This window comes from Coffea eugenioides, chromosome 1 (genome assembly GCF_003713205.1).
Source record: "Coffea eugenioides isolate CCC68of chromosome 1, Ceug_1.0, whole genome shotgun sequence".
NCBI lineage: Eukaryota > Viridiplantae > Streptophyta > Magnoliopsida > Gentianales > Rubiaceae > Coffea > Coffea eugenioides.
In genome coordinates, this window is record NC_040035.1 from 32355030 (window position 1) to 32369040 (window position 14011).

Here is a 14011-nt window from a genome sequence, read left to right on the forward strand (position 1 = left end):
GAGCCAGCTCGAACTCGACTCGAGCGGCTCGCGAGCGGTTCGATTCGTTTGCAGCCCTAGTTACAATTGGTCATTTCACTTCATATACCCAAACTGGAAATAGAACTAGATTCCAAAATTGTAATTGATTCAATATCTAATCATCATGAGCTTGCTTCACTGTTATCTGATTGTAGGACCTTAATGTCAATGCTACCAGAAGCATCAATTAGCCATGTGTACTACAAAGGGAACAAGTGTGTGGACTTCCTTGCAAAAATGAGGACGGAGCTAAATGAAGATTTTGTTTTGTTCAATTGTAAACCCCCCTGATTAGTAGATTAGAATATGACTTAAGGGGCCTTTGGCTGCCTCGTTTTGTGAAAGACAATTAATTAGATTAATGCATTTTATGCCATACAAAAAAGAAAATATCTCACCTTTTTCATTTTTCGTGCCATCATGTTATTTTTAATTATCTATTGATCATTGGGATCAATTTAGTAATCGGAGAGGGATCTTAGAGTCTTTTCGTTATCAGATACAGGGTTCAAATCATGTGTTTGATAGTTAGGGTAGCAAGGATATGGGAAGGGAGGGGAAGATTGAAAAAAAAGATCAAACTTGCTGAAATAAAAAGTTTAACTCTATTGCTTCCTGTTTTTGTTTTTGACTTCTTCACTATATATCTGTTCTTTACGTTTTACTTCTATAGTTTTTCCACCTTAATTGGCGGCAACTTTAACTTGTAATTGGTGCCTTAATACGAGCAGGGATTGAAATTCTTCCATTCGCCTTTTAGGTTAATTGAATGGTTGCGATTGAACTTTCTGGTATGTAACTGATATTTTTAAATTGAGTACATTTAGAAATCTATTGGTTGAATTAAGTTTAGGTTACTAGAATATAATTAAACTTTATGCAAATTCATGAGGAGGGGGTAAGGTCTTACTTATGATCCTCTTAAAAAAATACTAAATTTTAATGAATGAAATAGGGCAATTTCTGAAATATCCTGAAAAATTACCCAAAAAAAAAAAAACAAAATAAGAGCAGGAAAGTTCTAAAGAACAGGTAAAAAAGAAACAAGAAAATACGAGTAATCTAGAGAGAAACATCCAAAAAAAATAAAAAAATCTTGTCCTGTGGAATAATTTTCAAACCCTGTTAACCGCACCAGTTTAGTTAAATTCCCAAGCAATTTGATGGTACGCTCTTCCAATTCGTCGTAATGTTTTACATGGACAGCGTAAAGCTGTTTTCTCTTTTGAAATCCTGCATTAATTCAAAATTATTAACAAATGGCAAAGTCATACACCAAAAATTAATCACTTTAGGCTTACAAAACGATATTGGGCTGTCCAAAAACCTCATCAATCTCTATATCTCGTGCCATGAATTTCAATCTGCTGAGTTAGTTTTCCAAACCATAGAAAACCCTTTAGACATCACCTTATGGAATGGCCTTATGGCTGCTTACTCCAAGAACTTCATGTACAATGAAGCTCTTGAACTTTTTGAAAAGCTTTTGAAGTTCCCTCATATTAGGCCAGATAGTTACACTTACCCAAGTGTAATCAAGGCTTGTAGCGGGTTAAAAAGGGCAGAAAATGGTAGAATGATTCATGCCCAGTTGATAAAGATTGGGATTTTGTCAGATGTTGTGGTTGCTAGCTCTATGATTGGTGTGTATGCGAAGTGTGATATGTTTGATTATGCTGTACAGCTGTTTGATGAAATGCCTGAAAGAGATGTTGCGAGTTGGAACACAGTGATATCTTGTTATTATCAGAGTAGGCAATATGAGAAAGCGCTTGAATTGTTTGAAAATATGAAGAGAATGGGGTTCAAGCCTAATTCAGTTACGTTTACCTCTGCTATTTCTTCATGTGCAAGAGTTATGGATTTGGAAAGAGGGACGAGGATTCACCAGGATTTGGTAAGAAGCGAATTTGTTTTGGATGATTTTATTATTACTGCTCTTGTGGATATGTACGGGAAATGTGGATGTTTAGAGAAGGCCAAAGAAGTTTTTGAGCAAATAAAGAAGAAGAGTTTAGTAGCTTGGAATGTAATGATTTCAGGGTATGGATTGAGAGGAGATAGTAAATCATGTATTGAACTTTTGCTGAGGATGAATGAGGAAAAAATTAGGCCTAGTTCGACAACTGTTAGCAGCTTACTGATGGCTTGTTCTAAATCAGCTCAACTGCATCATGGGAAATTTGTTCATGGCTACATTATCAGGAATGACATAGAAACGGATATCATTGTTAGTAGCTCACTTGTTGATTTATATTTCAAATGTGGAAGTATTGTACCAGCTGAAAGAATCTTCTTGAAGATGCCGAAGAATAATGTAATTTCTTGGAATGTGATGATCTCTGGATATGTATCAGTTGGCAGTTACTTTGAGGCTCTTGGCATCTTCAATGAGATGAGAGAAGTTGGCATAAAACCTGATGCAGTTACTTTTACCAGTGCATTGGCATCTTGTACTCAATTGGCTGCTTTAGAACAGGGCAAGGAAATTCACAAGCTGGTCATGGAGAGTAAAGTGGAGCCAAATGAGATAGTCATGGGAGCCCTCCTTGACATGTATGCCAAATGCGGAGCTGTAGATGAAGCTCTTTGTGTTTTTAATCAGCTTCGCAAGAGAGATCTTGTGTCATGGACATCAATGATCGTGGCTTTTGGGTCTCATGGCCAGGCTCATGAAGCTCTAAAACTTTTTTCTGACATGCTGCTCTCAAATGTGTCACCAGACAGAGTGGCCTTCATTGCAATAATTTCTGCATGTAGCCATGCAGGATTAGTTGATGATGGCTATCATTATTTCAATGTAATGGTCAATGACTACAAAATCCAACCAAATTATGAAGACTACTCATGTCTTATTGATCTTCTTGGTCGTGCTGGTAGATTAGATGAAGCTTATGCGATTCTACAGAGAACTCCCTGTATCCAAGGGGATGTTGGTTTGTTAAGCACTCTATTCTGTGCTTGCCATAAGCATGGGGAACAAAAAATAGGGGAGGAAATTGCTAGATTGCTCATGCAAAAGGACCTGGATGATCCATCCACCTACACTATTTTGGCAAACATGTATTCTTCGAACAGAAGATGGGATATTGCACGCAAGTTTAGGATGAAGATGAAAGAGCTTGGAGTAAGAAAAAACCCTGGATGTAGCTGGGTTGAAATTGACAAGAGAATACAAACCTTCTTCGTGGAGGATAAATCTTTCCCATTCGCAGAGATGGTATATGAGTGCCTGTCCATAATAAGCAGTCACATGGAGAAGGATGAATTGCTTTATGATTGAACTGACATGGGCTCTTCATTCTGAAGCAGCTGTTCGCCTAAAATCATCTACACTGTCCTGACAATGTGTGTCTCCCATTATGAATTATATGTCTTTGAACTCTGGTATGTCTTCCTTCTTAAATACCTGCCAAAAACCAAATGTTTTGTCATCAGTTCTTATGATGCCTGTTGGTTAGCGGTTATGATTGTAAAGTTTAACTTTTGCATTCAACATTTCTGGCTAAACAAGTCTACTGCCTATGAACAGGTGACTAAAGAAGTGCTTTCAGGAAAGGGCGGTGAGATCCTAGGACAAGGAAAAGGCATGAAGTGATCAGACATAAATGGTATATCTAGAAAGAAATAAGCAGTGCGCATTGAGTACCATTAATATGTGTAGTTATACAACAAATTTTATGACAAACAGAGGGAGAATGGTGAAAGATTCTCCATAGAAAAAAGGTAACTTCAAAATGAGTACTGAACATGAGAAGTTGATCAAATTACAGCCATTTATCACATTTTGGAGTGGGAAAGAGTCGGAGAACTTGGCAACTGGTTCTATGGGCTAGAACTGAAATGGAAAATCAGAAGATGTGAATTATTGTTAACTTTTTTCACCATTTACAAAGTGCATAGTAAAGTGGGCAATTGCTTCCTGCAGTGGCTGAGCAAGTAACTGGCGTTTTGTGAGTTTAAGAGTTTGTCTAGTAATAGGACTCAAAGCTTGGTAGTTCAGGTCAGAAACAGCAGAAAATTAAGGCAAAACAAAAGCTCAAGGTGGCTGTGGAGGAGAATGAGAAGTTGATGAAGGTATGCAACCGATGATAATGATGCCAAAAGGACGATAACTAAATATATTGTTTCTGATATGTAATTCGAACTCAGCACCTTTTGAATGAGATTTTGACAAGAGTTGCTTTCTGGAGCACACATGATTGCTTACGGGGTGGGGGGAGATGGGAGTTATTGTCTACTATTGACCCCCATGGTAAAATCAGTAGTATCTTCATAAAATGGAGTTGGTAAGAAAATGTAAACTTATTATTATTATTATTTTTTGGTTCTTGTTAGAAGTTGGACTCGAAAATAATGAATTAGGGGAATACTTTATTTCATTGATTCAAAAGAATATATACAACAGGTTTCAGCCTATATTAGGAAACTATACACAATTATATCCTTAATCCTAGGAATAAGATTTTACCCCAATTTAGCTCCTCTAATCTCTCCTAATTTACACGGTTTTATTACTCAATATTCTACTTCCCAAAACTACAGATTTTCCCACACTCAATATTCTACTTCCCAAAAATACAGATTTTTCCACACTCCCCCTCAAGCTGGTTTGAAGATATCTTTCATCACCAGCTTGCTCACTAACAAATCAAACTGTTTTTTGGGAAGACTCTTTGTAAGCAGATCTGCCACTTGGTCTCTAGTTGGCACATAGGTCATACAGACTACACCTCCTTCTATTTTTTCTTTGATGAAGTGCTTATCTACTTCAACATGTTTCGTTCGGTCATGAAGAACTGGATTGTGAGCAATAGAAATAGCCGCTTTATTGTCACAATACAATTTCATAGGAAGTACTTCTGAAACCTTCAACTCCTGTAATATTCTTCTAATCCATATCACTTCACAAATACCTTGAGCAACAGCCCGGAACTCTGCTTCTGCACTGCTCCTTGCCACAACATTCTGCTTCTTACTTCTCCAAGTTACCAAATTACCTCCCACATACGTACAATATCCAGAAGTTGATCTTCTATCTGTTATACATCCAGCCCAATCCGCATCGGTATAGGCTTCAACTTGAAGATGTCCTCGTGCCTTAAAGAAAATACCTTTGCCAGGTGTTCCCTTTAGGTACCTTAGGATTCTATGAATTGCTTCAAAGTGCTCTGAGCCTGGTGAATGCATGAACTGACTAACAATACTTACTGGAAATGCTATGTCAGGCCGAGTGTGTGATAAATAAATAAATCTTCCAACTAGTCTTTGAAACTTTTCTCTGTCTCTTACTTTCTCTACACTAGCTGGTTGAAGTTTCAAATTTGGCTCCATGGGAGTTTCAGCTGGCCTGCATCCCATCATACCTGTCTCTTTGAGCAAATCAAGCACATACTTCTTCTGACTTACAACAATTCCCTCCTTGGATCGTGCAAACTCCATCCCGAGAAAATACTTTAAGTTTCCCAAGTCCTTGATTTCGAATTCCTTGGCTAGAAACTTCTTCGAATTCTCTAATCCTCCACAATCATCCCCTGTTAAAATAATGTCATCGACGTATACAATTAAGATTGCAACTTTACCTTCTTTTGAATGCCTATAAAACAAAGTATGGTCAGCCTGACTTTGTAAGAAACCAAATTTTTTAACCGCTTTGCTGAAGCGTTCAAACCAAGCTCTTGGTGATTGTTTAAGTCCATAAAGAGATTTCTTCAGTTTGCAAACTTTTCCAACACCATATTTGTCTACAAAACCTGGAGGAAGACTCATAAACACCTCCTCTTCTAGGTCTCCATTAAGAAAGGCATTTTTCACATCAAGTTGGTACAAAGGCCAATTTGCATTAATAGCAAGAGATAAAAGGACCCGAATAGAATTTATCTTGGCAACAGGGGCAAATGTTTCTTGATAATCTATTCCATGGGTTTGTGTAAAACCCTTCGCAACTAATCTGGCCTTGTACCTTTCTACAGTACCATCTGCTTTGCTTTTAACTGTAAACACCCATTTGCACCCAACAATCTTTTTCTCCCTAGGCAACTCCACCACATCCCATGTATCATTCTTCCTCAATGCTTCCATCTCTTCAAACACTGCAGATTTCCAGTTCTGATCAACCAACGCTTCTTTAATGTTTCTAGGAATCACAAGTTTTGAAATTTCAGTGGTAAAGGCTCTATATTTAGGGGAAAGGTTATCATAGGACACATATTTGGAAATTGGATGCCTAGTACAAGTACGGGTTCCTTTCCTAATGGCAATGGGAAGATCAAGATCAGATTCTTGAGTAGGAAGGTTTAAAACTGGGTCAGATTCTGGAACAGCAGAAGAAAAGAAAGGTAAAGTATTACCTGATGTATTTGGACAGACTTCCCTCGAGGACTTCTCATGAACAGGAGCTGAACTCATCAATGGACCTTCACCCTTTTTAAAAATATTTCTCCTAGTGTATACCACAGGCTCAAGATTGGAACGATTTTTTTCTCGTCGTAATATTTCCATATCTGATAAACCAATATCAGTTTCTGCACTATCAAATTGAGGGATCTTCGTTTCCTTATCTGTTTCAAAAATTATAGTTGGTAAAGCTTCAGTTTCCCAAAAATTTGATTCACTAGAATTCTCCCCCTGAATCAAAGGTTTGTTAAAGAAAGGAAGACCTTCAAAAAAGGTTGCATCCATAGTGACAAAGACTTTCCGTGTGAGAGGATTAAAGAATTTGTACCCTTTTTGATTTGGAGCATAACCAACAAAGACACATTTTTCGGCCCTAGGATCCAACTTGGACCGAGATTTCTTTGGAATATGCACATAAGCAGTGCAACCAAATATTTTTAAAGGCAAATCTGAATTAACTCTTGATTCAGGGAAATTTTTTTTAAAACACTCTAAAGGAGTACTATATTGTAAGACCTTGGAAGGCATCCTATTAATTAGGTATGATGCTGTTAAAACAGCATCCCCCCAAAAATATTTTGGTAAGTTCATATAAAACATCATGGCACGAGCGACTTCCAACAGATGTTTGTTTTTACGCTCGGCAATTCCATTTTGTTCGGGGGTATCAGTGCAAGAAGACTGATGTAAAATCCCTTTTTCTTCAAAAAATGTTCCAAGGATACTATTATAATACTCTGTTCCATTATCAGACCGCAAAATACTTGCTTTTGTTTGAAATTGATTTTCTATCATGTTATAGAAATTTTGAAAAATGGTTGCTACTTCTGACTTCTTATGCATTAAGTATACCCAACATAGACGAGTATGGTCGTCTATGAATGTTACAAACCACCTTTTTCCCAAAGCAGTAGTAACCCTTGAGGGTCCCCAAACATCACTATGAAACAGATAAAATGGTTTTGATGGTAAATAAGGCCTTGGGACATAAGATTTTCGTTGACTTTTAGCAAGCAAACAACTTTCACATTTCAGTTTTAGGGGGTTCACATTCTTAAAAAGCAAAGGAAACCAATGTTTTAGATAAATAAAACTAGGATGGCCCAATCTGTAATGCCAAACCATTATTTGTTCATAAGCAGATACAGAAATATTACTACTAGACTCTTGAGCAATTTGAGCACTAGGTGAATTATCCTCAAGACAGTAAAGGCCATTGATCATTCTAGCTCTGCCAATCGTCATCCTCGAATTCTTGTCCTGAAAAGCACAATGAGATTCATCGAAAATAGCCAAACAATTAGAATCTTTTGTTAGTTTACTCACTGATAAAAGACTGCTGGCCAATTTTGGAACATGAAGAACAGATTTCAGGTTAACATTTTTTGAGATCTGTATTGAACCTTTTCCAGCAACAGGAGAGAAACCTCCATCTGCAACCTTGATCTTTTTATTTCCAGAACATGGTGTATATGATTGGAAGAGTTTAAAAGAATTTGTCATATGGTCTGAGGCTCCAGAGTCTATGATCCATGGAGCAGGAAAGGTTGAGGAATTAGACAAAAAAGAATTGAATAGAGCCTTAGATCCAATACCTGTATGAGCCATAGAAGCATTAGGAAAGTCAGATGAGGTAGAACTGGATTTCAGTAGCATAAGAAGATGCTCCATTTGTTCTTTGGTGAAGGGGCCAGCATCAGCTTCATTAGCAGTAGGAACTCCTCGTCCAGACTTCTCTCCTCCTTTGTTTTTCCAATTTGGAGGTTTTCCGTGCAGTTTCCAACATGTGTCACGAGTGTGACGAGGCTTATTACAATAGTCACACCAGACCTGTGATTTTTCACTGGATTTTTCTCCTGTTCTACGCTGATAAGTTGATGTTTTAAAGGATGAGGCAACCTCTAAAGCTGATCCTTCAACAGCAATTCCAGGACCCTTCTTTCCCAGCATTACATTTCTTCTGCTTTCCTCCCTTCTAACCTCTGAGAACACCTCACCAATTGAAGGAAGAGGCTGTCTCCCAATAATTCTCCCTCTAACTTCATCAAATTCAACGTTTAGCCCTGGCAGAAATTTAAAGATTCGGCTGTCTTCAACAGTTTTCTTATGATGCTGAAAATCCTCTGTTGATTTCCACTCATAGCTGTTGAAGAGATCCAAATCCTGCCATATTCGCTTAAGCGAATTGAAATATTTTGTGACAGTGTCTTCCCCTTGACGTAGATCTCCAATTTTGAGAGTCAACTCGAAAATTCGGGACTGATTTCCCAAATCAGAGTACATCTGATTGATATTTTCCCATAACTCTTGTGCCGTTGAATAGCACATGTAGTTAGAACTGATATCTTCCTCCATTGAGTTTACAAGCCATGTCATAACCATGGAGTTTTCCGCGTCCCATGTTGCATAAGCAGGATCCGTGCATATTGGAGCCTTTGTTTCACCAGTTAAATACCCCATCTTGCCACGACCTCTGATATACATCCGGACTGCTTGTGACCATCGGAGAAAATTATCTCCATTCAGCCGAATGGTAGTAATCTGAATTGAGTGAGAATCAACCCCAGTTTTCAAGGATTCGATTCTGTTTTTTGATGAAGAGGCAGTAGTTTGAGGATTAATGGTAGAGTCTGATGATGTTTCAGACATGATGAAGGGACAGGGGACAATGTGAAAAAACAACTAGGAGGAAAAATCAGGCAAACCTAGCTCTGATGCCAACTCGAAAATAATGAATTAGGGGAATACTTTATTTCATTGATTCAAAAGAATATATACAACAGGTTTCAGCCTATATTAGGAAACTATACACAATTATATCCTTAATCCTAGGAATAAGATTTTACCCCAATTTAGCTCCTCTAATCTCTCCTAATTTACACGGTTTTATTACTCAATATTCTACTTCCCAAAAACACAGATTTTCCCACAGTTGGTTTGGGTTATTTCTGAAAATCAAGAAATAGGCTATTGTTTGATTTGACTTTGATCATGTTAAGGCAATTAACTGTTATGTTTTGTTCTAATTATGTCAAATAGTTCACATCTTGGGAATGGTTTTTGATTCAAAGATTTACTTTTTTAATTTTATAAATTCATGATTTCAAATATGGTTCTTTGGTTTCAATGGGGTTATGTGGTAATAAATTATGGTGAAGTGGCTGAAGATTTCTTTTGTGATAATGGGTTACTTTATACGGAAAGGACTTTAATTTTTTTTTTTAATCAATCTATAATTGTTACTGTGTATAAATAGTTTCTTAGGGTTCAACGGTGTGATAAGCAGTGAAACTAAGTTTAGAAGGATCTTAATACAAACCTGAGAAGGATTTTGGTGGATTGGTCTGTTGATGTCTTGGAGGACTAAAAACATGTTTCCATGTGCTCTAGCTAACTGTTTCTTATGACAGATTATTAAAGAGAAGTGCTACAATGAGCTGATAGAAATTTAGTAGTAGTTGTAAATGTCAGTTGGCAAAACATTTGTATTATCTTTATGCTTTTTTGTATTTATGCAGATTATTCTCTGAGGATTTGTCCAGAACTAACAAAATTCAGATAGATTTGCTCCAAAACAAGTGCTGCTTTCCTGCTTCAGCAGATTCGTAGATTTGTCCTGTTTTTACTCGTCACTGCAACGGACTGCTGGTGTCTTTGCTTGCATTGCCTGCCCTAATGCTGGATAACTCAGGACATCTCAAAAGCTGATGTTGTATTTAAGACTTGCAGTCAATTTTCATACTGCCCTTGCCAATAACTTCTTGTTTAATACTTCCTACTGGTTTTCTTTGCAGATAGTTGGGCCATTCTTGAACTTACTGTCTGTGGAACTGGAATGCGATGACTACTGCAAGCATGAAGCATGAAAATAAATGGAAACTGCCATAAAAAATCCTTCTACTGCAGAATTAAGTATGCAGAAGATTTCAGGTGAGGAATCTCACTGATTCATTTTCCAGTTCATCTTATGAAGTGATTGTTGATAAACCACAGTTTGAGTTTGGAATATTTGTACAAGCCTGGTGTTCAGCAATGATTCATTCAAAAGCAATCCTTATCCGAATTAAACTTTAGTGCGGGTATCCGATATCCATGTGAATGCATGTTTAGGCAAAGAAAATGGACTACTGCACTTGTTTGCCATGACAAGGGAGACGCGCTCTAACTTCTGATCAAAGTTACATTGTTCCTGCATCATTCAGTTGCCAATTCTAATTATTTTATTCATCTGTGGATGGGGAGATCTGTCTGTATCTTTGCTTTTGCTTAATATTAAGGATGATATTCCCCAATGTTTCTATTTGTTTAATAGTACTCTGTGGGCATATAATCTTTTGTTGGGGGAGGGTTAGGAATCTTCTCATCTCATACAATTAGGAAAATTGTTATCCTTGATTGACTAAGATTGATTATGCAGATACTTCAGAGGTAAAATTGAACAGATGAATACTTTTTCCTTTCTCAATAGCGAAGATCAAACCCATCAGTCATGATCTTACAGTCGTTCGCGAGTCTGGAACCTCTCTTTTAGTTGCCTATTATCTGCTGTGCATTTTCTTCATAGTTCTTGCTTTCAAAACACCCTTAATTCGATACCCATATTCCAGTTAGTACTTAGTACTCCAACAAAATTAGCTGTTGATAATTCCAGGATAAAAAATAAGCAAGTTTAGTTTGATCAATTGCTTTACCTGGGCTTCATCAACTAATTTTATTTTTATTTTTATTTTTTGCTCATATCCGGTTTTCACTAGTTACTTCATCTGTGCTGGAATACTGCAATTAATTGCTTCGATGCTTTGCAGCAAATTTGATTGTACATGAAGATTATTCTTAACGGTGGGTGAGGTGCAGCTTGATAGAATGCTCAGAAGTCAGTTAGTGAAACTCTAAGCAATAAATTTGTAAATATTTGTCTACTAGTTGGGAGGCTATTATTGCATACATAACAAGCCCTGCTATCGGCAAGGTGCTCAATTACATACTAGAGAAATTAAAATGTGTCTAATACCGTATTTTACGTACGTACCTAATAACCAATATGAGTGTTTGTACAATAATTTGACCTTTAAAGTACTAAAAATGCTTCCATGACGTAAAAATGAGGATTACAAGGCTTTTAATAGGTGAAGTGTATAATTTTCTGCAGTTTGACACATTCCTTCTTTTCCATTAACATATTCATCAATAGGCTCATAAGCATTATGATGATTTCTTTGAGGTTGTAAGATTCGTCTGGTAGCAATAAATTTGTTCACTTGCAGGAATAAAATTTCTTTAATCTACTTTATATCAACTATATATCGTTTCTTTTAGTTTATTCACCATGATGCGAGTCGATAGGAATTTGTTGCAGGCACCCCAAAAAAAAAAAAAAAAAAAACCGCACCGTGGAAGCAATTTTTAACACATAAAAATATGTTGGAAGAGAAGGAGAATAAATAAACAACTGAATATTCAACAATTTTATTAATTCAAAACTCAATAGTAACAATGTTAAGTCTATTCCTCTTTAAATTTTGACTAAACTACTTGACGATTCTGTACCTTCTGCAAATTCCACAAACTCTGTTTGGGCAATATCCCAAATTTCAATAGTTTGAAAAAACTTTATCATCATCCAATTCCAAATTTCAAATTCGTTTTTACCATCAAAGATAAAAATAACACAATGTTGTAAATAATACGGATCCATATTTTAACTTTTAATCTCTACTCAATTAGGACCAATTTTATATCCTAATTTTGTGAACAAGCCCTAGGATCAAAGCTCAAAACTTTGATACCACTTGTAGGCACAAAAAAAAAAAAAAAGAAGAAAAGGAAACACACATAGCATAAGCAATTTTTGGTACATATAAAAACATGTAGGAAAAGGAGGAGAATAAACAAACAACCAAATACTTAGCAATTTTAATTGAAAAACTTAACAACAAATATATTAAGTCACAGACTTCCGCTTACAACAATCCGCTAGTAGTATTTATAGACCGTAGAACTTTCTAAACAAATACAATTGCAAATCGAAACTTACTTGAAAATTGACTTGAGATTTTCTAAAATAATATGGAAACTAAACAAACAGGACAGCAAAGCAAGAAAAAAAAATTAGGAAATAAACAAATAGAACAGCTTAGTTTATTTCCATCATTTGTGGGAATACATTCTGTTGCTGATACGTAATTCTTGCTTTACACATCATTATTGGAGGGGACCGTGGACTTTGGCTTCTCTTCTCCAACTGATTTCTCTTTCAGAGTCCCTGAAGATTGATATGATGTTGGACTAATGTTCCAAATATTACAATTAGTTTACCAATAATTTTCTTTTCTATCTTTCATCTTTTACTTGGATCAAAGAGGGGTAGAGATAAAAAATTTTGTATAATTTTAGTGGTCCATTTTCATGTCTTCTCATTGTAAGATTTTGATTTTGACGCAGCAATTTGGTGATCCCTATTTACACCTCCCTTCGATCAAATATGAAAGCAAAATTAAACAATAAAAATGAAAAGGGGGAGAGAGAGCTTTATTTCATTTGCAAGAACTTAAAATTATTGGAGGGGACACAAGTCTTCGTGTCCCTCCCATTCCTGTCTTTATATTTGTTAATCATGGTATGACGAATTAATTTTATTACTTGGTGTCCATGTTTGCACATGAGATTGTTCTTTAAATATAAGATCTTGCATTATCAATGACGTATCATTGGCAAAAATATAGATATAAAATGCTTGAGAATCGAATATATTCCAATATAGTATGCATAAGGCTTTGGGAGTGTTGGTTAAGGACATTGTTTGAGAAGGACCTTCTGACAGTTGGAAATTTGAATTTGCAAAGGGTTAGGATCCGTAGTTAAAAGGTTATCTTGGGATCACATCATTTTAGACATTTCAAGTCGGCCTTAAAAAAAAAAGAAGAAATCCTCTCATCCCTTTTTATACCTTGTTCACAATCAGCTATCGGACATAGTATTCGTACCTTGAATTTAATAGTGAAAAAGATTCTAAGAGGGTTTGTACTGATCCAAGTGATTATTTCAAGTCAATCTTTTGATTTTGTTCTTCTCTCATGCTTCAAGGCAAACAAACATGGTAGTAGATGAATTTACGAACGCAGCTAGTTCTCCTCAAAGAATTCTAATGTTCACCCCTTTTGATGTGCCTAATCGGCGGAGAGGTCTTATTAGATCAGACTGTCAATTTTCCATATTCATCTCATGTGAATCAAAAGATGTGAATAACAGCAGAAGTTTGAATGCAAATTTTTTTTTATATATAGTTTTTTTATTATATACTCTTAATACATATGACAAGATCACTGAGAAAAAGGAGCCCATTACTAAATTCGAATATTACCTCCAACCAACTAAATTGCAAACACTTTGGGCGTAGGAAATCTAAACTTTTACCAAAAAAAAAAAGGCCACCACACAACAGAAGAACCCTTGTTTTAATAATCACACAGTTCCTTTTTGGATTGGTGGTTAATGCTTTATCACAGCATGCAAAATTTCAACCAAATTAATGAGATTTAATGAGCTAACATGTATATGCCATTTAATCTAGTTTAGCCATCCAAATTTTCAAAAG

General features: G+C 36.1%; 1 protein-coding gene across 2 annotated transcripts; it reads left to right on the plus strand.

Annotated features, from left to right (window-relative positions):
• The first annotated feature begins 1219 nt into the window (after window positions 1-1219).
• Window positions 1220-10600, plus strand: LOC113782764 (pentatricopeptide repeat-containing protein At5g27110). Of its 2 annotated transcripts, XM_027328692.1 has the most exons (4): window positions 1220-3408; window positions 3554-4098; window positions 9936-10126; window positions 10212-10600. In XM_027328692.1, exon 1 carries the CDS (start codon window positions 1220-1222, stop codon window positions 3302-3304), a length of 2085 nt encoding a protein of 694 aa, XP_027184493.1. In that variant the 3' UTR covers window positions 3305-3408; window positions 3554-4098; window positions 9936-10126; window positions 10212-10600. The 2 variants fall into 2 exon arrangements, with proteins under 2 accessions (XP_027184493.1, XP_027184486.1); XM_027328685.1 differs by having other exon boundaries at window positions 9936-10600.
• The last annotated feature ends 3411 nt before the right edge of the window (window positions 10601-14011 follow it).